The sequence below is a fragment of the Podarcis gaigeae genome (genome assembly GCF_964106915.1).
Source record: "Podarcis gaigeae genome assembly, chromosome: 14".
Lineage (NCBI taxonomy): Eukaryota > Metazoa > Chordata > Lepidosauria > Squamata > Lacertidae > Podarcis > Podarcis gaigeae.
Window position 1 is genome coordinate 28,215,296 of NC_139690.1, and position 25,246 is coordinate 28,240,541.

At 51.5% G+C, this 25,246-nt stretch overlaps 1 protein-coding gene across 4 annotated transcripts in view; it reads right to left on the reverse strand.

The window, feature by feature from the left end:
• Positions 1-5,049: 5,049 nt before the first annotated feature.
• The window catches only part of ANPEP (alanyl aminopeptidase, membrane), a 32,358-nt gene continuing 12,161 nt past the window's right edge, over positions 5,050-25,246 (reverse strand). For 2 of the 4 annotated variants that reach the window (XM_083713108.1, XM_083713105.1), the window contains exons 2-21: positions 23,629-24,442; positions 22,383-22,525; positions 21,055-21,191; positions 20,759-20,885; positions 19,603-19,757; positions 19,136-19,249; positions 18,055-18,198; positions 17,653-17,718; positions 17,287-17,352; positions 14,622-14,794; positions 14,309-14,385; positions 12,877-13,016; positions 11,072-11,127; positions 9,832-9,979; positions 9,475-9,566; positions 8,534-8,644; positions 7,412-7,579; positions 6,671-6,811; positions 6,490-6,571; positions 5,050-5,628 (exon numbers count right to left, since the gene is read on the reverse strand). In XM_083713108.1, coding sequence (XP_083569234.1) covers positions 5,479-5,628; positions 6,490-6,571; positions 6,671-6,811; positions 7,412-7,579; positions 8,534-8,644; positions 9,475-9,566; positions 9,832-9,979; positions 11,072-11,127; positions 12,877-13,016; positions 14,309-14,385; positions 14,622-14,794; positions 17,287-17,352; positions 17,653-17,718; positions 18,055-18,198; positions 19,136-19,249; positions 19,603-19,757; positions 20,759-20,885; positions 21,055-21,191; positions 22,383-22,525; positions 23,629-24,263 — 2,925 coding nt within the window. In that variant the 5' untranslated portion in view covers positions 24,264-24,442 and the 3' untranslated portion in view covers positions 5,050-5,478. The remainder of the gene's footprint in view (positions 5,629-6,489; positions 6,572-6,670; positions 6,812-7,411; positions 7,580-8,533; positions 8,645-9,474; positions 9,567-9,831; positions 9,980-11,071; positions 11,128-12,876; positions 13,017-14,308; positions 14,386-14,621; positions 14,795-17,286; positions 17,353-17,652; positions 17,719-18,054; positions 18,199-19,135; positions 19,250-19,602; positions 19,758-20,758; positions 20,886-21,054; positions 21,192-22,382; positions 22,526-23,628; positions 24,443-25,246) is intronic. The other 2 variants (XM_083713106.1, XM_083713107.1) reach the window with 1 other exon arrangement.

Sequence of the window (25,246 nt, forward strand, 5' to 3'; positions counted from 1 at the left end):
CAGTAACCTCCGGTGGAGTGAGAGGGCTAGAACGAGGAATGGAGGCCAAACACCCAGGCCTCTGCCCCAGATGGTGGTCAACCCCACCACTCCCACTGTGCCTTCCCCTGCCCATCACCACCACTGGAACTGGGGCACCATCTTGAGCACTACCTGCTACTTGCCCACCTAGAAGCATTAATTAACACACCACCATTCATCTGCTAGGTGGCGGAGGGAAAGAAAGGTCCAGTACTATATGCATCCCACATGATGTTACTCTCCGGAATACAGTGGTACCTCAGGTTAAGTACTTAATTCGTTCTGGAGGTCCGTTTTTAACTTGAAACTGTTCTTAACCTGAAGCACCACTTTAGCTAATGGGACCTCCTGCTGCTGCCGTGCTGCCGGAGCACAATTTCTGTTCTCATCCTGAAGCAAAGTTCTTAACCCGAGGTACTATTTCTGGGTTAGCGGAGTCTCTAGCCTGAAGCGTCTGTAACCCAAGGTACCACTGTACAGTACTATACAAGGAGAAACAAGAGACTGGGAACAGCATTTCTCCCTCTCCCATGAAGGCCATGCTGTCTGGGGCTGATAGGAGGGAACCAAGTCAGGGAAGGCAATTTCTCCCTCTCTCTGAATTTGTGGAACCTTCCTGGGAAGAGAAATCTACAAGTCCTGCAGCAAACAGCTTTGCACATTTTGGGGTGCTGGGTAAGTAACTGCAGGAGGGAGCAGGATGGGTCTCCTTGGAGGCAGGTCAAGGTCCCCTCATATTCGCTGTGAGGGCAACTACTCAGGTGCCCTGGCCAAGGAGGGGAGGCAGTAGGAGCCAAGAGAGGCTTGGAAAGAGAATTAGCAGCTGACAGGACTGTGTGAATTGCCTTCTGCACACTTCCCAAGCCCAGGGTGGCAACGATCAGGAGCAGAGCAGCGAAAAGTCACACCTTTGCAAATGAGGCTGCCTTTCCCACAGCTCAGGGCTGGGGTCCCCCCTGTGGCCTTTGACCCCTCCCACAAACCTGCGAGGTGCCACTTCACACCTCCCAGGGCAGCATAAAGAGGACCCCTCACGCGTCCAGGCCAAAGTGGCCGCTGTCCTCCACTCATGTCCGGCTCTCCAACCCATCTCTTTGGCCAGGACCTCCTTGTCCCCAGCTGGGCCATGACGTGGGGCCAGGCCGGCTCCTGCTCTGCCCCCTACACTGCTTACAGCCAGAGCCTGGTCCCAGAGCAGGCCCACCGCTGGCTCCCAAAGGCCAGGGCACCCCAGAGGGCATCATGCCTCGCTGCCGGCAGCCAGCGCCAGAGTGCCAGCCAGAGAGAGAAGCACCGCATGCGACGCCTGGCCCAGGCCCTGCACACCCTGCGCCTCTACCTGCCCACCTCGGTGGCACCCGCTGGGCAGAGCCTGACCAAGATCGAGACGCTCCGCCTGGCCATCCGCTACATCACCCACCTCTCTGAGCAGCTGGGCCTCAGTGAGGAGGCGCTGGTGCAGAGGAGGGCAGTGCTGGCGCGGCCTCAGTGCCCCCTGTGCTTCTCAGGGTTTGGCTGCTGCCAGGCAAGGAGGTCAGACCAGGACACCACTGAGTCCCCGGCCCAGGACCGACCAGCCCCTGAGACTTGGTTGGCCTCCCCACCCTGCCTGATCGGAATGGGTCAGGGGGTCCAGGTCCCCGACTCTAGAACCTGGCCATTGCCTCCTTGTGGCCTCCAGGATGAGACTCCTGCTGCCGTTGCAGAAACCTGGGTGCCTCCAACACCCTCTCTTCAGATCCAGGCCTCTCCTGAGCTGCAGAGGACTCCTTGCCCTCCCTCACCTTGCATGAGGTCGCCCATGGACAAACCAGGCAGAGTCTGGCCTGGGCCACAAACAGCAGCAGATACCCCTGTTGTCACCTGGGAAGGGCCAGCCTGGGACCTTGAAGAGCCACCTGGCTGCAAGGTAGGTGCTGCATGGGGGTGCCTCTCCTCCTGTCAAAGTGTCCCCTCCCAACCCCTGCCAGGGCCTGTTGTCCTTTTGCCTCCGTGGGGCTTCCTCTTTACCCTGCTCAGGACCACATTCCAGGATGCTAGACTTCCTGCAAGTCCCAAACTGCTGCTCACCTTGGCACCAATGCTTTTGAAAAGCATCTCCCCAAGACTGGCAGCACATGCACAACCCCCACCCCCCTATCAGGCACGGGAACCTGCCTTATGGGACTGGGGAAGGGGGTATAGGAGCAGCCCAGGGTGCCTGCAGGCAGGCAGGCTGGCTTTGGGAGAAATCGGATCCTCCCAGATTGTGTGGCTCTGCAGTGGTACTCAGTAGGGAGAGAAACACACTTACTGTCAATGGACAAGAACACCTCATTTCTCCCTTTTCTCCACCATTGTATCTCGTTGGCTTTGTTGATTTTTGCACACAAACGCTGATTTGTGCATTTGGCTCTGATGTTGTTTGTCAGCTGCCCTGGGTTGCAATACGAAGAAGGCTGCTGGGATGTATTTTTAATCAATTAATATGTCCAAAGACATTCTCTCTTAGTGCCTTCCAGATGTTTTCAACTGCAAGTCCCATCAGCTCCAGCCAACACGGCTGTAGGATGACCCAGGGGCTGACGAGAGATATAGACAAAAATATTTGGAGGGCTGCAGGGTGGAGAAGGCTGGCCGGAGACACCCCCCCGCCGCGCGCGCGCGCTGGTTTATTTGCTGTAGCAAAGAGAGCAGGCTGCCCCCTTTTGGGGGGGAAAGTCCTTTGCATATCCTGGTGAGCGGGCGGACGCTGTTGCGCCAGGCGGTGATCGCCACGTGGCTTTTGACCTCCTGCGGGTTCCCCAGCTCTGACTGTGGGTTGCATATGACACGAGTGCCCCACGGATGGGAGTGGGAGGCTGCTAGATCTCTCTGAAGCAGGCAGAGGGTTGCTACGGCTTTACTTGTTTTCATTTCGTAACTGGATACCGTATCGCTGGAAACCCACCCTTGGGAACAATAAAAATGTTAATTAATTAAAGATACAGCCAAGGGGAGGGGGATTTGGCTTCCCTGCCTCCCAGGTGCAGTCCCTGAACTACATTTGAGCCAGGACTGGCTGGGATTTGAATAAGAAGTTCCAGCTCTGGAATATATGGAAAACATGCATTTCCCTGAGCAGGTGCAGAGTAAACCAGGCCTTGATGGTTTCTAAATCCAGTACGTGTGAAATGATGAAACCCTATTTATGATTTGCATGCACCCTTTTTTATAAAGGGTCTTTAGCCATGCCTTTCTTAAGATGAACAGTCCTGATCTTTTTCTATTCTCCTTGAATGAAAGAGCCCTCAATAATGGTTCTTACCCTTCTCTGATATATATATCTAGTTCTATGTTATTATGTGTAATGGAACAGTCCATATTTTATAAGGTATTGACAACTTGGTGTGCTTTTTGATTTACTTACTTTTCTGGCGAGTGCATCTTTAAAAAGCATGGAATATTACTATACACTGCAAAGTGCTCAGTATAAGGAATGTAGAGGGAAGATGGATAAACAACAAAGGGTCCTAGTAACTGCAGTGCATTTCTATGCGCAGTGTGCATACCCCAGTGTAGGATAATGGTGGAAGTGTCAGACTGGGACCTGGGAGATCAGGGTTCAAATCCCCACTCAGCCATGAATCTCATTGGGGGACCTTGGGCCAGTCACTTGCTCTCAGCCGAGCCTGAGTGCTGTTGTGGTGAATAACCGAAGGAGAGAACCATGTACGCCTCCTTGGGGAAAAAGGTGGGATATAAATGCAATTAATATATATTTATAATTTATAAAAATAACATCAATAGGTCCCAGAACTAAGTTCACCCAAAAGAGTGCTGCCTGATAGCCAGTGGCGTAGCGTGGGGGGTGCAGGGGGGCCGGGACGGGCGCAACATCTAGGGGTTAGGGTTAGGGGGCGCAAATCCACGGGTTAGGGGGTGCAAATTACTTGCCTTGCCCCGGGTGCTGACAACCCATGCTACGCCACTGCTGATAGCTGCTTTTCCCTACCCATCTGTGACTCCTTTCTTGGCTTCCTCAGGACGGCACCTACAGAGCTACTTGGGACCTCCCCACCCAGCACCCTTCCTGTGGTTTCCTGTGGAGCAGCCAGACCTTAAGAGGGTGAGCCTGCTGGGTGAGAAGCAGCCACAGAGGAGAAGCCACAGCAAAGGAGGTGGTCCTGTGGTTGTCCTGAGCACCCTCCACCTGCCCTGAAGGCATCCTCGTCCCCATCAGCAGGAGATCCTCTTCTTCAGAGCTCCCAAACGCTGGGGCACGATCAGGACAGTAGCATCTTCTCTCTCTGGAGGTTTCCAGTCCAAAGATCCGCTCTGACTGCAGCAAGCGCAGTTGGGGACTTGGCTCCCAGGGACCTGCTGGGTTCTTCAAACCTTTGCTCAGCCACAAACTCATTGAGCCCTCTCTGTCTGGCCATTGCCCTACCTCACAGGGTTGTTGTGAGGGTCCACAAGGCCACACACTTAAAAGTAGCAAAAAAAAACCTTGTATGATTAATAAGCGGCAGTCTTCTTGCTTGAATCCAAGGTTATTTTTGTTTGTTTTAGACCAGCGGTTCCCAAAGTAGGCAGAGCTGCCCCCTCCCCAGGGGGCTGCTAAAAGGCAAGGGGGCAGCCAAGGATGCTGGTGGTGTAAATGACGACCAGACTTTGAAAAACTGGTATCACCAGATCAATTTCATCCATTTTGTTGAATTAATTAAACTTAATGGTTTTACTTGGATTTTGAATAAATGTGCAATTAATTGTTACTGCTTTGAATTTTATTGTGTTATTATCTTCCTTTGTGGGTAGTGCAAGCAGCTTTTATAGGGTAGAGCAGGGCACTGGGGATAAGTTTATGGAACCAAAGGAAAGTGGCCTGAAAAAGTTTGGGAATCACTGATTTAGGTTATCTCTCTTTCTCTTTCTCTTTCTCTTTCCCACTCCCCAACCCCAAAGACTTGGTCTCTTTCAATTCACAAAGATATTTTTTTAGGGGGGGGATACACAGAGCTACAGAGAACCCCACCCCTCCCACTGATAAATTAAAGAACAGCCTGGGCATATAATTCAGGATACTATTTTTAATTTATAAAGTTAGGGTTTAAAAATTTATAAAGTTAGGGGTATAAAAATATACAGAGCTTTCTGGGTGGGGGAACATCACCATGGTCGAGAGAGGGACCCCTCTCTCTTTCCCCTCCCTCCCCCCTCCCAGGACCCCTGAGGCAGATGTGGAAACAGGCAGTGCAAGAGAAGGGGCTTCTGGGCAGTGCGAAGAAGCAAGCGTGGCCCGTTTGCCCCAGGGCAGAAAGGAATCTGGGGTGGTGGACGTGGCCAGACCTCTTCAGTGGCCAGGAAGGAGCAGGACGAGGCTCACAGAAGGATGGGGGAGAAGAGACAGCTTTGGCAGTAAAGGGAGACTCCAGAGCACCGTGGAAAGACAGGCAGCAAAACTGCTTGCGGACAACCTCAGCCTGATCCCCCAGACCTTCACAGCTGGCTCTGGAACCACTTCAGGGCAGGCTCCTTGTTCGCAGCCACCCACTGGATGTTGGCCTTCGTCTTCTCCAGGGCCTGCTCCAGTGCTCGTGTCCCCGAGCCAAAGCCCACATCCGCGTTGTCTGCCTTGAACTGCTCCAGCTGCCGGGAGGGAAAGAAAGCAGGCAAGGGGTCGTCACTGTCATCATCGGAGAGTGTGAGGAAGTGGTCAGAATGCTGGACTAGGACCTGGGTGACTTGGGTTCGAATCCACACACATCCACTCAGCCATGAAGCTCACTGGATGACCTTGGGGGCCAGCCCCAGTTTCTCTCAGCCTAACCTACCTTGCAGGGTGGTTGTGCTGAGGAATTATCTATCACATGTACGTATATTCCACCTTGGAGGGGAGGTGGGACATAAACAAGCAATTGTGGATTTTTAACTAAAAAGTGCCATGTGCGTTACACTGGGGTAACCAACACCATCCTTTGCTATATTAGCAACCCATATGGAACAGAACCCATTTTGTTTTGTAAAGAATTGGCCCACTTCTTAACACTTAATCTTAAATTTTTGCAACCTGCCCTGGGACCTGCTAGTGGAAGGCAAGGAATATATTTTAAAAGAAAAAGAATGAACACAACAGTAGCCATAGGGGTGGGCAGAGGGGCAGGGAGGATGGGTGAGCAATTCACCTGAGCAGCCCCTTTTAAAAAAAAACTGTTTTAAAAAAGTCAGTTGTTTAATTTATACTATAACCCTTATTGATTAAAGTATGGCTGCCCAGGGCAGGTTGGAAGGCCCCACTTTAAACAAGTCTGGAACTGGGGGAGGCTGTGGCCCAGATCCATGGGGTGGTCTTTCCAGCACCCCACCAAGCCTTGGGTGTTCTGAGGAGTGCCTGGCATCCTTTGGGTGGCCTGTGAAGGGTCATGGCTTCTGGCTCATCAAGGTGTTTGCCCCCCACCCACACTCCGCATGGGCCTCCCTCCTGCTCATCCGACTGTATACGGTCCTTACCTGCTGGAGCTCAAAGTCAGAAGCAAATCTCTGCGTCACTGCCTGGATCAGGTTGGAGAAGGAGAAGGAGCCTCCACCGTACCTGGTTCGGTGGGTAGGGGGGTAACAGGAGGAAAGGGTGAGCCTGGGCACACACAACCAATGCCCCTCCCCTGTCACCAGCTCAAATCACCCCACTCACTGGTCAAAGAGCGTCTTCCAGTTGGCCCGGACAAAGTCCCACACAAGGCCCTGCCCAACCACGTTGCGGGAGATGCTGATGATGGTGGATGTGGCATCCTGACGGCGGATCTTCGTGGGGTCCAACGAGAACTCAAGGTACCTGTGGAACCGGATGGGGGCAGGTCCTTGAGTTGGCACCACTGGCAGCAACTCCTGGGGGTCTGGGCACCCACAAAACCTCACCCTTGCCCAACCTCCCCACCACCACCACCACCACCGCTGCCTTACCTCTGGCATTCAGGCGCCCCAGTGGCAACTGGGCCAGGGCCTGCAACTCTGCCATGGGCCTCTGTTGGGGCCCACTGCAGCTGTGGGTGGAGGCCGTGTGGCAGACAGAGACCCCACGGTGGAGGCTCAGGCCCTGGTTCAGGTGCTGCTGTGGCTCTCTAGCGCATGTGCTCGCACTGCGCTGCAACGTCATCCCATCGCAGTGAAAGCGGGCCCAAGTTGGCGCCACTGGCTAGCATGAAGAGGCCCTCTCCTGGCTGAAACCTGGCCCTCTCTCCACCTTATTCAGTCCTTGAAGACCACATCTGCCCCTTGCTTCCTGGGAGTGCATCTCCCAGGAGAAAGGGGCCACAGGCCTGACCAGAGGAAGGCTGGCCCCTGCTCATCCCTAGGTTCTGAAGAAGCCTGGCGCATCCTCTCCCCATCCCCACCTCCACCCTACAAGGGTCTTGTCCGGCTGGGGCCACCTCACCTCTGGAGGATCCAGGGCTCCTGGCTGCAGGCCAAAGCAGAACGGAGCTTGTCAGCCTCAGACACCACGGTGGCATTCAAGAACATCTGCCAGCCAAAGTCCCAGGCCTCCTCCCCACCTGTAGAAATGGCACTGCAGTAGATGGCAGAGCGCAGGTTGGGTGCGATCCTGAAGGCGAGAATGAAGAAACGATTCATTTTTTGCATAATTTTTAATAAATTTTCTGTTTTACAATTTAAAATACTCATTTTACGCCCTTAAGATATGCATTTACACCCCAGTGAATATTTTATGCTACTATTTTATTGCTGTTATTAACAGATCCTATTTTTAATGGATTTATTTTTATATATACTGTTTTAATCCTATTGGTGTTTAGTTGATTTTTAATGATTTTTAGTTCTTTTATTTTAGCTTTGTTCCACAATTTTTATTTGTAAGCCACCTTGAGCCCTGGTCCAGGAGAAAAGTGGGATATAAATAAACAATAATAATACTGGTCTGCAAACCACTCTTAGAAATGTATTTGTTTTTGATTAAGCGGCATATAAAACTTGCTAAATAAATAAACTAAATTTATGATTAACTGGCAAAGCAGCAGCTGAGGACACACGGATCACTCTTGTGTCCTGAGATCCCGCAGGAGTGGACTTTCTCTGCAAAATGAAACAGAGATGCAAACTTGCCTGACTGGCCTAAAAAGGCACTGCTGTTTCACTTTGATCTAGAGGATTTGCCTCTCCAATGCAACCATGTGCATGCTTTCTTGGAAGTAAATCTCTCTGTGCTCTGTGGGAGTTACTGGAAATGATGTATCTGATTGCAACCTTTACATCTGGAAAAAGCGATGGTCACTTCCACACTTAAAGCACGTGACTTCCTGCAAAGAATCTTAGGGACTGTAGTTTCTTAAGGGCAGTGGGAATCATAGCTCTGTTGGGGTAAACTACAATTCCCATGATTTTCTGGGGGAAGCAGTGACTGTTAAAGTTCTACAAATGTGCTTTCATTGTTTGGTGTGGATGTGAACCCAAACCAGCCTGAGGGATTGGCCTGCTCAAGGGGTGGACGGCTCCCCCAGAGGTCTGTCCTGGACCATCAGGCACAGCCACAAACACTTACGGGTTATTGCTGGGATTATTCATCCAAGTGTTGAACAAGTCACTGGCCAAGTTCTGGCACTCAGAGATGCCAAAGGAGCAGGCTGTGTTGATGGCGGAGATCTCGTTGTACCTGGGCAGGGAAAGGAAACTCAGGGGGTTGGACTGGATGAACCTTGAAGTCATAGAATCATAGAATATTGGCGTTGGAAGGCAAGTCCACAACCTCCAGAGGGAGACCATTTCACTGTCAAACAGCTCTTAGTGTCAGATAGTTTTTCCTGAAGTTTAGTCTCCCTTCTTGTAACTTGTAGCCATTGGTTTGAGACCAACCCTCCAGAACAGGAGAAAACAAGCTTGCTCCATCTTCCATTGACAGCCCTCAAGGTATTTGAAGATGACTATCATATCTCCTGTCAGTCACCTCTTTTCCAGGCTAAACCTACCCAGTTCCTTTCCAGCTCTACAATTTGGTGATTCTATGACTTGGAGAGAAAAGCAACTCAAGAGGCCTCCTGGCTGCAGCTTGGACCTGGAAATCCCAGCCACAGTGTGTTCCCAGCATATCTGTCAACGTTTCCCATTTTTTAAGGGAAATTCCCTTATACTGAATAGGACTCCTTGCAAGAAAAGGGAAAAGTTGACAGCTATGGTTCCCAGCTTGGAGCACTATTCCTCGGGCACAGAGGAAGCCTCTCAGCCTTTTCCCTGCCACTGTGAAATGATGGGATGGAGGCTTATCTTCCCACCTCCCCCCTGCCCAGGGCCAAAGTGAGAGCTGGAAAGAGGAGCAAGAGGCAACAGACACCGCCCCCACCTGGTGCTGCATTGCAGAGACAGTTGGTCAGTAAGATTAGCCCCCTCCTTTGAGGGTTCTCCTGCCCCAACCAGGCCAGTTGTCAACCCCAGCCTACCCCCTCCAGTGCTCCCCCAACACCTTCCCCTCGGTCCAAGGAAACTCACTGGTCCATCAGGCCATCTGGGATTTTGGTCCAGTTAGCGGTGAGGTTCTTATAATAATTGAACAGAGGAGTGACCTGCTTCTGGATGTATTTCTGCAGAGGGAGAGGAGAAAAACGCAGCGGTCATTAGGCAACGTTCTCTCTAAGAAAGAAATGGGCCGATGCCTGCCTTGTAGCCCCCTGCCCAACTCCATCCCTGATTAGCATTGGCTGGGAATGCCCTTCGCCATTTGTAGGGTGAGGCTGGGGGGGGCTCTCCGAGGGTGCAGGAGTGACACTCTTTCCTCCTCCCTCCCAGCCCACCTGAAGCCCCTCGTCCCTGGAACCCCCACCCATGCCCACCACGACCAGAGCTCACCTGCATGGGCCCATACACCTGGCTGCGGTCGAACATGAGCTGGAAGTAGCCCAGGTTGCTGAGTGCTGCACTCCAGGGCAGGTAGTCTCTCTCATTCCCCAGGTAAAGGGTGGTGTTCAGGGCCAGCTCCGTGCTGGTGTAATTTGCCCTGGAAGATTGAGACCGCTTTGGGTGGAGGGTGTGTGTGGAGCAGGCTGGTGGGGCCCCTCCCATCCCCTGCACAGTTACGCAGCCCTGCATTTAAGGCCACCAAGACCATAGGAAGTAATTGCCCACCCACACCCACAATTCTTGGATCAAAACCTAACCCAGAGTCCTGTTTGCAGTACCAGCAGTAAGACATATGCAGCCTTTTGCAACCTAGAGCCCTCCAGGTGTTTTAGACCAGTAGTTCCCAATGAGGGTGGTACTGTACTCCGGGGCAGGATTGCCTAGGGGGTACTAAGCGGCAAGGGGTTAGGGTTAAGTGGGTGCTGAAGGTGTAAATGACTATCAGAATTTGAAAAGCTGGCATCACTGGTTTGAGTCCATCCATTTTGTTGAATGGATTAAATTAAATAGTTTAGACTGAATTTTGAATAAATGTGCAGTTACTTGTTTCCTCATCACTTCCCTTCTTGCAAAAGGCCAGTTTCTTTTGGGAGGGCAGCTTTGGTTGTGCAAAAGTCCCAGTTAACTAAAATGAGGCAATCCAAATTTGCAAAGATGTGACTGAATCCCATGCAAAGGCTGCAACAGTCTGAAAGTGCCCGTAATCCAAAACATCCAGAGGCATCAGGATGTGGAAGGCTGGCCCAGGAAGATGTGAAGCTCCTGAGCATGGGCAAAGTGCCCTGCTGTCACTATTAGGGGACCCAATGGACCTTTGCAAGGGGAAATTTCTGGGCAGACGAGCTCAGGCACCTCACACTCTTTCGATTTTACACAAGAGCAGCAGTAAGCCTAGGTGCCTTGGAAAAATCAGAGCATGCACACTCCACATAAGTGGGCGGGGGAATGTGCGTCAACCCCAGACTGGCTCACTGGTTCCAGAGGCCAGCCCAGGAAGGACCAGGCAGGTTGGACCTGAGAGCACCGACAATAGCCACTTCTGCATCCAAGCAGCACAAGAACCCTGCTGTATCCTCATACGCCACCAGAGGGCACTTGGACAGAGGTTCGGCCTGAATGGGGTTGCGGGTGTATATGGAGATTAGTGACTCCCAGACACAGGGGAGCTGTAGGTAACCCAAAGTCTCACCTGGCCAGGTTGAAGGAGTCATCGATCAGCTGAGCACGGTTAAGAATTGGGATTTTCTGGAAAACAACAGAAGTTGCTGGTCAGGATGGGAGGAACAGGAGGGAGGGGCAGGCTGGTAGGAAAGGGTGAGGGCAGGAAGGGAGCTGAAACGTAAGACCAGTGGTTTTCAACCAGTGTGCCGTGGCACCCTGGGGTGCCTTGAAAGATGGTCAGGGGTGTCGTGGGCAACACTGGCCTCTGTCTCTCTTTCCTTTCCTCCCTCCTCTGATGCCCTCTTACGTCTCTGCCTCCCAAAGGCTTGCACAGCTGTTTGTTGTAGCAGCCCTGGCTCTAAGCTTCTGGGGGGCACCTCTCTTTGGTGCGGGGGCAGCTCAGAGACCAGGCATGGCAACAGCAGCTGCCCTCGGGACTCCCAAGGAGAGAGGAGAGGAGAGGAGACGAGGCTGAGGGAACGTTCCACAAGGGAGGGTGTGTGAAGAAGGGTGAGAGGCTGTCAGCTCTGCAGGCAAGGGGTGACATAACTGGGCTCCTGAGCCCCACAGGGGTGCCAAAGAAAGAATGTACTGTAGTTGGTCAAGGGAGCTGTGGACTCAAAAAGATTGAAAACCTCTGTGTTAGACCAAGCCAAGTCCAAGCATAGGGGAGCCCTGCCCCACCCGCCTTGCAAGGCCAGGTTCCCACATTCGCCCAAGACTCATGATGAAGGCAGAACACTGCTGACATTTCCTGGTAGTTTGGAGTTGTGGACCAGTCCTTGGTTTAGGGCTCCCAGTCTGTCCGAAACAGCCCATTTCCTTTTGTGCTATGTCACTTAGATTGTAACCCTGAGAGCAAAGTCAGTCTTATAGTACTACTGGTTGTTGTCAGCCACTCTGGGAGCCATTTTCAGCAGAATAATTCCCTCCCACCCTTGATTTTACTGTTTTACCTTTTGTAAACCACTTTGATGGTGTGTGTGTGTGTTTTACTTACTTACTTACTTATCAAACCTTTATTAGGCATTATACAAATAAAACCATAAAAGAGAAAATAACATATAAAAGCCTTGAAATATATATAAAAAGGCTGCAGTTGGCTACATACATATATATATATATACGTCTAGAATCAGTGGTTTTCCTTGTTAACCTGCTCCTTGGAGGACTGCTACCAAAAACTCGGCTACCCCCGCCGTTACCCTTTGGTCAGCGTCGGATAGGTAGAGTCCCACACATTCACCTTGCTGGGGTTCCAGACCAGCCGAAAGAGGGGACAGCACGCGTTGACGGAGCGTACTGTGCAGTGGGCAATGAAAGAGAATATGCTCAACAGTGTCCGGGACATTCATAGAACATCTGCAGAATCTCTTGTTCCTAGGAACGTTTTGATATCTTCCCCTGACAAATGCTGAGGGAAAAACATTCAAACGGGCCAGCATAAAAGCCCTACGTTGGGCTGGAATTATTAATTTAGTGACGTAATTGGCTCTGCTATCTAAGATATTTAAATCATAGAATATGGGGGAGCAAATTTTGTTTACAGCTGCCATACAATCAAGTATTGTATAACTTTTATGAAATAAATAAATAAATAATACTGAGACAGGAACAGTATTTCCCCCACACAGATCTCCATCAGTCACCAAAGCGAATGGTATTTCAAGGGCTGTGGGGGCGGGGGGGGGCAGAGAAACCTTTGCCTCACAGACTCTCCAGTTAGACCTTGGAGAAGTTGAACTGGAGGAAGATGGAGACCTGGCTGTGTTCAGATGAATGGGACCCTGGTTGTGTAGAGAGGGGGAGAAGGGAGTCCAGGTCTGTGGCTACCTGGTGGTCTGTCTTCAGCTGCTCCAGGAGCCTGTCCCAGTTCTCCTGGTCATAGTTCACCCGGAAATATCCTGTGACATTAATGTTGAGGAGCAGCCATGCGGTAGGATCAGTCCGAATTGAGAAGTTGGAGTTCTGAGCTGCAAAAAGAGAGAGAGGGGTGACCTTGCGTGTGCTCTAGAGCCAACTGCCCTCCCCCTGCCAAGGTGGGCTCAGAGTGGCCCAGCTACAATGTGTGGTTCTAGGAAAGATGGCTAGAAAGGCATCTCTTGGCAATGGGGATGGCTGTCCCTCTTCTCTAGCTAGCCAGGGAATAGTATGGTGCACTTTTGCCTACTTGACTACAAAACTTACTTAAAAGCCTCAACCAAGCAAGGTTGGGGTGACCCAGTACTTTGGTCTGGATATAATCTGTATATAAGGCCTAATATATTGTTCCCTACAGACCCTCCCAGGTGCTAAGATCAGCAGAGAGGGCCCTCTTGGTAGTTCCTCCACCCTCAGAAAGTTGTGGGGGTGGCCCAGTGTGTTGAACCAAAGGTGAACTGTTCTGGACGCTCTGCAAACACCATCTCAGTAGTCAAGATAACCCCATAATTTATTGGTAGTTGTAGCAACGAACTCATATATGTTTATATTTTTTGCTAACTGGCTTGCTTTGATGTTATCCTTATCTATGGGCTTGGGTGCTGGGCTCTGAGCCCAGAAAGGGGAACTATCTGTAAGATTTGGGTAGCTGCCACCTGTCGTCTCCTCTAGTCAGGTGAAGGGATGAGAAGTCCTAGACAAAGTGACATATACTGCTTTGTGTATTAAAAAAATGTATGAATATTTGCTTAGGTGAGGACAATCTGTCCCCTTGCTGAGGTGCCCGTCCCACGTCTGTAAAGGCTAGGACACCTGGCAGGCTGATTTGCTGCAAGTCTACACCCTGCTTCTTAATAAAACACTAGAACTGATCATTGGGCATCCTTCTTTGTTATCCTGCACCCAACCACTCCCATGAGGCCTACTTTGGGTCTGCGGTTCAGAACACCTGGGAGAAGAAGGCATTCTCTGTGGCATCCCTTAAGTTGTGAAGTTCCCTCCCCACATGTATGCTGAAGACGAACCTCTTTACTCTGGCCTTTCACACCCAAGATACATGTTTTCGTCGTCGTCGGAGGAGGAGGAGGAGGAGGAGGAGAAGGAGGAGGAGGAGGAGAAGGAGAAGGAGAAGGAGAAGGAGAAGGAGAAGGAGAAGGAGAAGGAGAAGGAGAAGGAGAAGGAGAAGGAGAAGGAGAAGGAGAAGTTGTATTCAACAAACTTTTACCCTTTGAAAATTAATGGTCCTCAGTTAGGTATGGCCATGAATTTCAGTGGGTATATTTTGAGTAAAAGTCAATTGAATGAAATAATAATCCCAGAATGAAATAATAACAGTGAAGGGTACCTGTTCTGCTTGTGAGCCAGTACAAGGGTATTGGATTATCTGACTTCATCGAGGAGACAGGGATGATCCAGGTGTAGCTGCAGAAAGAGACAGACAGGTGTGTCCTCCCTTGTCCTGAATCAAGCAAAAGGTCTCTTGGCTTCCATGAAGGAGGAGGAGGAGGAGAGTGCACTGGCCAGGGAGTCTAGTGATGCCCTCCCAGGAACTGCCAATGGCCACAATGCTCTGGACACAAGCACACTCTTTCCTCCAGGTCTTTCTGGACTGGATGTGGCCCTTCCATGGAGTCTGTGGCTCAGGGCTCCCTACTTACTTGAATTGTGAGGGTCGGTCAACAACAGATGTTTGGTCCAGCAAGAAATGCTTCTGAGTGAGGCTCCCAGTAGAGGTGTCCACAGTCAGCACTGGGAAGCCCATCTGCAAGGTCCACCGGTCCATGATTTCTTTGACTGTGCCAGGGAGTTCAAACCTGTCTTCATCTACTGCCTGTCCAAGGGAGGGAGTGTTAATGAGGCACAGGGATTCATAGCAAAAAATAATAATCAAGAAGACTTGTGGCAATGTCAAGCCTACCAAACGCATTATGGCATCATAAGCTTTGTCAGATGCAATCAATGCAAAACACTCAGCTGTGGCTTCTGGTCACAGTCACACACCCCTTGCCAAAACTCTATGTTGCTTCAAGGTGCCCTCCTAGGGCTGAGCCCTCCAGCCCCACATAAGGGTTTAGCCCTCATAGCTATGGATGGACAACCAGGAAATAACCCAGTTCTGTTGAAAACCCCAAAGGTAATATTTAAGGGGAAAGGGCAAAGCTCAGCATCAGATTTGCATGCAGAAGGTCCCAGGTTCAATTCTCAGCTGGGAGATACTTCCCTCCTGGAAACCCTGACATGCTGCTGCCAGTCAGTGTAGACAGTACTGAACTAGATTGACCTAGACTCTGACTTGGTATAAAGGAGCTGTTCCTCCCCTTTTCAGCCTCCTCCATCAAGTCGTGTGCAGAGGTAGAAGGAAAGGGAGGGGAGCTGTTGGCACAGGGTCATGCCAGAAAGCAAAGAGTGCCCAAGAACAAAAGCTACCATGAAAAGCTCTCTTCTTCCCTCCCTCCCTCCCTCCCTCCCTCCCTGGAGAATGAAGTCGGTCCGGTATTTAGCATAGGAGACACTGACTTGTTCAGCATCACAAGCAAGGGAAAGGAAAGTCTCTGCCCCCAGCAGCTTGCAGTCTAAACTTCAACAGTGAGAGATGCGACTGAAGGAGGGGAAAGGGTGGCAAAGAGAGATGGAAGCAGGTCACGGTCACTGAGGCTCCTGCAGCTGGAGAAGAGGCCGGTGGGAGCGAAAAACCTAAGGCCTGGAAGAAGAGGCAACCTTTGAGGGAATATGCAAAAGCAGAGTGGGCTGGGGGGAGGAGGTGGAGAAAAAAAGAGAAAAGGTAGAGCCAATTAAATAAGCAGGAAGGGTGAAAATCATGGGGTGGTGGATAATGCAGGAACAGAGCAGAAAACGAGGAAGGCTGAGCTATACTCAGATCCTGTGCATTTCCCTCTTCAGCCAAATTTGACACCCGTCTAAGTGGGTAGTGCCCAGGGCAGGGGGGCAGGAGATGAGCTGACTCGCAGCCCTGATGTAGGGGGACATGCTTAAAATCTGTTGACAGCAAAATGCCAGCAGGAGAGGAGGATTCAAAATGAGCTCAGGGTTTGAGCAACGACTGTGCCGGGTGATGCCAAATGCACAGCTGTAAGTTGTTACACACAGGGAAGCAGGGCTCAGCAAAAAGCCCAAGAAGGAGATCGTGGACTGAAAGGGAGCTGCACTGCAAAGGAGCCAACCGGGCAGAGGGGACATTTGGGCCCAGGGAAGTCAATCAATGCAACCATCCTGAGGCAGGCAAGTCCAAGACCCAGGCAGCTGTTGGACCAAGGCACAGCCAGCCTTGGCCAAGCTCATTCAAAGACCTGAGTTCCTGGCATCACAGGGCTAAATGCATGCTTGCTGAGGAGAAGTCAATGGCTTCAAGGAAAGCTCCAAAGATAACCCAGAATCTAGAAAGCCCATCCTTGAGGGTGGGGGGAGAGGCTGGAGGAAGGCCAGGGGAAATATATTTGGCCAAGGAGTGTGTGGTGTGTGTGTGTGTGTGTGTGTGTGTGTGTGTGTGTGTGTGTGTTCACAGTTTCCAGATGTTTCTGAGAATTCCAGAAATTAGCTAAGAGGATGACGGTTTGCCTGTTGAAGACAAAAAGCAATTGTGTTCTTATAAATAAGGATGGGCTTTTGAAAATGGATTAGGCAACTTCATGCAAGACAGCAAACAATATTGTGTCTTAACAACCTTGTGTATATGGACCCATCCAGACTTGCTCTTGCCCCCGCTGCCTTTCCCCAGGGAAACCCAATCTCTACTGCCAAATCGGAGCAAACGTCAATCAAGTTTTCCCCAGATTGATACTTGCACCAATCTATTGCTAATGAGGGTGTTTTCTGGGAGAAAGCAGCAAGAGAAGGGCAAAACCTCTCAGACCTGTGCCTAGAAAGTGCAGGACAAATGGGAAACCACTCAGTTCCACAGGAGAAGGGCAAGTCTGGATGAGCCCTATCCCACTGAACAAACCATTGTCTAACTAGGGTGCAACAATGGTTGGGAGACCTATGAAAGCCCCTCCTCCCCCTTGGAAGAAGGCTCACCCCCACCTGCAGCTGAGAGAAGTAGCCTCCAGACACTGCCTGGCCAGGAACACAGGAAGCTGCCTTTTACTGAGTCCATCTAACTCAGTATTGTTTACACTGACTGGCAGTAGCTCTCCAGGATTTTAGGCAGGAGCCTCTCCCAGCCCCTCCCTGGAGACATCAGTGGGTATTGAACCTGGGGCCTTTGACTTGCAAGGCAAATGCTCTTCCCACTGAGCTATGACCCTTCCACCCTAACTAGAAGCAGCCACTGGCATTTTAAATGGAAGGAACAACTGGACGTACCAACTGGAGGTGATGCCAGAGGTCATCGTAGACGGTGTTTCCATATGCAAAGGCCTGAAAGTATGACTGCAGAGAGAACAGAAGGTGAATGAGAGAGGGAGGGAGGGAGAGAGACTGATGCCCCCCACCCCAGCTGCCACTGGGCCCTTGGGGAGCCCATGCCTCCTTGGTGTGCAGCCCACATTGCCTTTGCTCCATTAGAGTTTGCTGGGGAGGTGGGAACACACAGACCCTCCCCTTTGCTCACCCAGGTCTCTCCCCACTCCACACACCCCACCCCACGGCAAAGCAGGGGGAGGAAGCGCCAGCCCAGAGCAGTGCAGGTATCACTATGAACGACCCAGCACTTGCCAAGACAGGCCTTACCAGCAGCCCCTTTCTGAAGCGGTCCTCAGTGAGGAATTCGGAGAGCATCCGCAGGACTGAAGCTCCCTGTGGAGAGAGGAGAGGGCAGTGAAGTGAAGGGAGAGGCCACAGGATGTCCTCTCTCAACCCCCCCCCCCCCTTTGATGGTTCCACACCCAAATGTAAATCCCAAAAGCCAGGCTTGGATAATTCCATGAGCCCCAGTAATGCAGCTGATCCTCTCAGAACCACCAGCTTTTCATAGGTGGGTGGCCCTCTGCCAGTCTTAGCTTTGAAGTACCAAGGGAAAGGCGGCGGCTGCTCCCAGCTCAGTTCTCTGCAGCCAAAGTTGCTCCATCTGGGAAGGGAAGAGAGGCAGGCACTCCACCTTCCCCCAGACCCAGCCACCCAAGGCACACTCACCTTGCTGTAGGCGATGGCATCAAAGACTTCGCTGATTTGTGCTGGTGTGTTGATCTCCGCTTCGGGGAAGGACAGCGGGTGCGAGGAAGCCAGTGCATCAATGGCCATCACACGGTACATTTCGCTGGAGACCATCAGGTCTTTCTGCAAATCAGTTCCCCAAAATCTCATGGTCCATCCTCACAACAAACGCTCTTAGGTAAGAGTGTGTGGTGGGGGACAGTGACTGGTCAAAAGCTGTATGGCTGAGCAAGGATTCAAATCTAGTTCTCCCTGGTCCAAGCTCACTGCCCGCTACTGTATTTACATCCCTTTCTACCTGGAAAGGGGACCCATCATGCTCTGGAGGCTCTTCCTGTGCCACACAGGAGCCCCTTCCAGTGGCAACCGCACCATTGCCACAACATAAGACCAGCTCTTCCCTCACTCCTACATGGACCGCATCCACACTCTGCCTCTGTGTGGGTTTATTTTCATAGAATCATGGAGTTGGAAGGGACCACGAGGGTCATCCAGTCCAACTTCCTGCAAGGCAGGAATTCTTCTTTTCTTTTTCTTTTTTTTGTCCAATGCAGGGCTTGAACCCTGAGATTAAGAGTCTCATGCTCTACCAAGTGAGCTAGCTCTCTTTCTCAAGCCAGCTTAATTCTCAGAAGCCATGAAAATTATAGTTTTGTGGGGAGACCAGGGTTGTGTACACTATGCATTTAAAGCACACACACACACCAAAAATCCTGAGAACTGTAGTTTGTTGAGAGTGCTGGGAATTGTAGCTCTATGAGGGGTAAGCTACAGTTCGCAGAATTCTTGCAGTGAGGTGAAGGTGCTTTAAATGAGTGTATGAAAGACCTTATCAGCACCTTCAGAGAAATCCAGGGACCTTGAGATCACTTGGAAGCAGCCATCTTTGGTTTCCAGGGTGAATATGTCTCCAAAACCCCCACTACCCAGCCCTCTCCTTTTGCCAGCTACCTTTGCAGAGCTCAGGCTGCCTGAGAAGGACTTGGGTCAGGAGCTGCATTATTCCTCAGAAGCCTCCCAGCACCATCCAGCCCTGTTCTATCTCACAAAAGCAACTTACAATATCCCAGGTGGGCTCCGCTGCATCGGCACCAAGATATTCCACATAGGATGCAAAGCCCTCGTTCAGCCACAGGTCATTCCACCAACGGAGGGTCACGAGGTTCCCAAACCACTGGGGGTGGGGAAGCAGGAGGTTAGTCAGCCTTGAAGCCCCCTCAAATACTCCCTTGGTGCATGGTATTGGGTGGGTTTGAAGTGTGTCAGGTGCCCAGCCAACAATCAGCTCATGGGCTGGGAGAAGGCTTCAGAAAACGGCCAATGAGAGTGAAGAGGGCCTATTGACTGAGCAGAGGTTCCTGGGAAGAGCCCTGCAGCTAGACCAGAACACAGCCCATCCTGTCCAGCACTCGGATCTCCCAGTGGCCAACCAGGTACCCCAGGGGAAAGCCCATCAACAGGACCCAAGTGCAAGATCCCCCTCCCCACTCAAGTGGGCCGTGTGGTTCCAAAACCCGTAGAGAGTACCTGATGGGCCACTTCGTGAGCGATGACGGTCAGCACCCGCTCCTTGTTCCCAATGGAGGAGAAGAGCGGGTCAAAGAGCAAGGAGTTCTCACGATAGGTCAACAGCCCCCAGTTCTCCATGGCGCCAGCATTGAAGTCCGGGAGGGCAACCTGGTCTGGAGAGAGAATGTCCCATGAGCCAGGCTGGGACCACCAGCCAGGCTTCCACAGCTGGGAGTCAGTTGTCACTCCTAGGACTTTTTACAAGCAGTGCTGTGTATATTAAAAGCCACTTGTGAACAGCATTATCATACTGTAAAGAGTTGGAGGGGCTGCAGACCTGCCCTATCATTCAGCCACAAGGAACAGAAGTCCCAAGCCAGGTTTCCCCACCTTGCTGCCTTCCAGGTGTCTTGAGCTACCTCTGTGATTAGCTGTGATTCCTGCATTGCAGGGGCTTGGACTAGATGAGCCTTTGGGTCTCTTCCAAAGCTACCATACCGTCATCCTATTAACTTCCATCAGGCCCAGCCAGCATGGTTGTATTGTCTACTCCAGCACAGCCAAGCTGGCTGCGGCTGATGGGAGTTGCAGCCCAAGACATCCAGAACATCCTAGGTTTCTCTAAGCATGGTCTGTGGAAACAGTTGAACAGTCAGGAGAAGAAGGTTATAAGAACCAAGGAGGGCCCATCTGGTCCAGCATCCGATCCTCCCAGAGGCCAACCAGATATCCCAGTGTGATGCCCAGAAGCAGGACCTGAGTGCAACAGCAGCAGCAACACTCCCCACTAGTGATTCCCAGCAACTGCCATTCAGAGGCATTTAATGTCTCTGACAGTGGAGATCAGGCTTCAGAATAAGCAGGAACAAATCATAAGAGCAGAGGCGGATTTAGGGCAGTGTGAATGGTGTGGAGGTACTGGGCATGCAGCCAAAGAGAGGGTCTTCTCAAAGCCCAAGAATCGCTTGCCCAGCTTCGGGAAGGAGGTGTGAGGGCTCTGAAAGGGTCCTAGAGCCCTCCTTCCTAAAGCTGGGCAAGCACTCACCAGGCTTTGAGAAGGAGTAAGGAGGGCTCTAGGACCCTGCCAGAGCCTTGCATGCCCTTCCCAAAGCCCACTCCTTGTCCACTTCCCACCCAAGCTTGGCTCAGCCCTCCCTCCTGCTTCTGCACCAACCTAGTTTGCTCAGCGGGTAAGGTGTGGCGTAATGCCCCTCAAAGAAATCCAGGATGGGTCCAGTGACTTTGATGCCGTAGTCTCCCTGGCCCTCTGCAATAGCTTTAGGGCGGCCCCAAATTCGCATCTGAAACGGAATAGGGATGTCTCAGCAAGGATTGTCAGAGGAAGACCAAGCCTGGGTGGGAGCAGGGCCTGGGGTCCCTGCCTGGAATAGGTGCCCAGAAATCCCTCCGAGCAGGGAGAGCTCCCGAGGCCCTAAAGAAGGAGGTGGTCTCCCCCACTGCCACGCCTACCGAGACGTTATTCTGTTGTCCCTGCACATAGTTAAACTGGCTGACGATGAAAGCAAGCAAGTAGGTTGACATCTTGAGTGTGGGTTGAAATACTGTCCGGTTCCAAAGCTGTCCGTTCAGCTGCATCTGTGTGGTGCCTAGAGTGCAGGGAGGAGGAGAGACCATAAACCTGCTCTGCTGATCTTGCCTAAAGTCAAGACCCAACCATCACCCCTGTTTATCTCCAAAACCCCATAACGTTTTGTCTGCATTTGCAGTTTCTGGAGTCCAAGGGTCCCAATCCCAGTGCAGTTGGTAGACTACATTGTTGGACTGAATGTGGCCATTCACCTTGTGAGTGTCATCAGTTAACACCAGGCAAACAGGCATTGTTACCCCAGAGAGAAGGAGGAGGCAAGAGGGTCCTGCCCTCAAATGACAGCACCCAGCTCAATGCTGTGCATTGCTCTCACAGTTCCTTTGCTCTGTGGCTGAGTCCATTCTGAAGCAGGATTCTCTCCCTCCAGTTGCCCTCACTTGCTTCCTTTTCTCTCCCAACAGTGCCAGCCCTGATGGCTGAGGTGGAATTACTGTTAAGCCTACTAATAGTGAGGCCAGTGTGAACTGACCACAAGCCTGGGAAGAACCAGTTAAAGAGGAACCTGACAGCTGACTGTTAAAGGGGGAAAACCAATTCCATTCAACATACAAAGAGGGGTCGGACAGGCACAGTAAAAAAGGGGAATGGGTTGAGTCACTTGTGGTTGGATGAGAGAGGGCGGAGTGCTGGTGTGGCAGAAGGTGATTGGGTAGAGGATGAACAGGTAAGATGACATATCTGCCTATATAGCATGCATCCTAATGGACGCTTTGGACTCTGGCTGGGAATTTGGTGTGAGCCTCTGTACTTGAGCTCTCAAGGGAAATCGCCTCCCTCCTCCTACACAGGCTTCTTCCCTTCAGGAAGGCTGATTCAGCAGCTCTTGGATCCCAAACCTCTGGTGATTCAAAGACTTCTCTCCCCCATTCCACTGGACACAGACCCCCCACCCCACCCCAAGCATGTCCTGACTCCAGACTCTGCATAATGGGAACATCATCCAGTTCCTGTGGGAAGCAAGAGGCACTCAGTGTGGGCACAGAAAGCTCCCCCTCAGTCTCCTCCTGCTTCCAGTCTGGCTCTTCCCTCCTGCCTTTCTACCCATACAAGGAAAGAGCCGCAATCTCTTGGGAGAGGAGGGAGGGGGTCATGAACACAGATGGAAACTGAGGAGGAGGAAGTGACAGGTGTGCTTCACCACCACCACCAAGGGGAGTCCCTTTGCCCCACCCTCCCTTCACCCCCTTACTCTGCACAGGCATGTTGGAGAGAGCCACATGGTCAGATGGGTGGATCAACACGATGGTGAAGGTGGCCTTCATGGCCGGCTCATCAAAGCAAGGAAAGGCCTTCCGGGCATCAGCCGCCTGCATCTGCGTTGTGGCCACCACCCTGCGAGAAGGACAGAGGCTGGTCAGTGCATGTTCCCCAGGTCCGTCCACCCACCCACCATGCCATGTCTTCCTGATTTATTAAGAAAAGGGGGCTTGTGTCTTCCAGGGTCTGCCCTGCTTCTTAGCTCCCCAGATATTTTCAAGGCAAGTTGCAATGCAAACACCCACCATGGGAGGAGGTAGGTGTGGGTGAAGCTCCCCAGGTTGGGTGCAGGTGGAGAGTTACCTGGAGCTCTTGAGCAGGGGCGTGGGGGGCATAGCCCCTTTTATGAGTCAAATAGCAACAGTCTCCATCCCAAAATCAGAAGTTCCAGGCCTGATTTGGCCATTACTCTGTCCTAGAACGGGAGTGGGGGTGGGGGTGGGCACTTCATGGGGTGGGGGCAGTCCCGGAGCTCAACTCTGGAGACTCTCAAGCAATGTCACCTAGTCACTCACCACAGTGGCACCAGGTCCCTGCTAACGGTGTTATGTCACATCTGTCCCACTTTGCTCTCCTGTAAACTGGTCTCCTCTCAACATAAGGCAAGCAGGAAGGAGTGGCAAGAGGGCTATGGGGGATCAGCCACCCGGGGTGGGGCACCTCCACATCAAACTAAACAACAGGTTGTGGTTTGCGGTTCTACAGAGGCCCTAGGGAGGACACATCAGGGACTTACAAAAGGGAAAAAGCAGCTGTGGGCAGGGAGGAGAAGCTTTGGAGTCTTACAAATGGCTGGGGAGTCCCTTGCCTTCATCCGCAGCACCACCCTTTGCTGCAATGTCCCACTCTGGGTGGATTTTCCTCCAGGTCCTTGCTAGGGATCTCTGTGGCTGCCCCAGAGCTGCAGGGTTGGTGACCTGGTGCCAGGTGGGAGGAGAAGCCCAGCCTGTCGGGCAGGTGGGTGCCAGGCAGCAGAGAGGGATGGCTCTGGCTTCCCCCCTGCTTTAGATGCTGATAACACAATCCAGTGTCTATAGCCTCCCCAACTCGCACCCTGCCAGGCTTGTCCAGAGATCTTCCCAGACACAGAGACTGGCTGCAGGAACTGTATTTTTCTTAGAACCATAGAACTGTAGGGTTGCCCCACCACACAAACACACACACACAGTTCCACCTACTTGCGAACCCCATCCTCCATGTATTCACTGCGATAGAAGCCAGCCAGGTCATCCGCCAGCTCCCCACGGAAGCTGCTCAGCAGCTCATAGGACGCATTCTGCTGGAGGCTTCCAGTAAGCTGCACCACCAGGTATTCAGTCTTCTCCTGCAGCCAGGTCCGAGAGATGGCTGGTGCTGTGGACCCGTTTACCCCACGCAGAGAGACCAGGTTCCCCGCTTGCTCGATGTAGCTGAGCTTCTTGCTGTGGATGAGGATGAGGTCGGTGGGCTGCAGGCACACAAATTGCACTGTGCTGTTGCCCGTGAAGACATAGAGTCCTTGAGCATCCTGGGTCAGGAAGGGTTGCAGGGTGACATCATAGTGCACGGGCTCGAGGGTCTTGGGTAGCCGCATTTGATTCCAAGGGTCGTTTGGGTTGGCCGTAGTGCCAGGAACACTGGGGGTGGTAGCACTGGTGGTGGTAGTGGCAGTAGAGATGGAGCTAGATGGGGTTGGGTCAGATGCATCATTGCTTGACTTCTGCTTCTCCTCTGCATAGACAACCGCCAGAGCAATGATGGTGGCCACAGCGGCAACCGCAAGAACAATCCCAACTATGCCCAGCGTCCTGCTGATGAAGAAGCCTTTGGCCATGGTTGAGGATGGCAGGAGAGTGAATCTGTGAGAAAGAGAAGGCAAGGACCTGCAGGCCTCTTATATGTGGGCTCTGGGGTTTTACTGATCCTGGTTCATTAGTTAATCATCAAGCAGCTGAGAGATGGGCGAAGGTCACTGAGGCTTCCCAACCTTGCTGACAACTTCTTCCCTTGGCCCTGTGGGAGAGTTAATGGGGAACTGAGAGCCAGCAGCTTCAAAGTGCATGCAATCTTTACCTGCCTCTCTCTCACTCCTGGAGGGTGGGGCAGGGTGGGTGGGTGTGAATCCTTCCTTTCATCTGCCCTAGAATCAGGGCAGGAATCACCTGAATCACCCAACATTGGATAGAGGTCATCCATAGATTTTAATGCTATTGCCAGACCAGGTGTAATTTCATATATACCTCTATCATTCCTCTCTTTTCTCTCCTTCCTTTTTCTCTAAACTTTCTCTACAAAGCCCCAACCACAGTAATCTTCCCTCATAGGGATGTTGCTCCACCCCCTCAATCATTTTGATTGCCCTTTTCTGAACTGTTTCCAACTCTACAACAGCATTTTAAGGTGAGGTGACCAGAAATGGGCAGTATATTCCAAGTGTGGTCATCCCATAGATCTGAATAAAAGCATTGTTATATTGGCAGTCTTTTTTTCATAGCATCATAGTTAACTCCCTCCAATGCCGGAATCACAGATAAAGAGTCCCCAACCGTCTGTTTAAAAACCACCAATGAAGGTTTGACTACCACTTTTCGAGGTAGTCCTTTCCATTATCAAACAGCTCTTACTGTCAGAAAGTTATTCCTAATGTTGGAAAGTGAGCAAGGTCCCAGGTAAAGAAGATTGTTAACTTAGGGTGCTAGAATATGCAGAACTTGCAGGTTTAACACATAGAATAAGAGAAGAAAAACATATATTGTAAGAAGAGTAGAAAATATTTATTGAATATATGGAAATAATTGCACGCCGCTGAAAACGCTG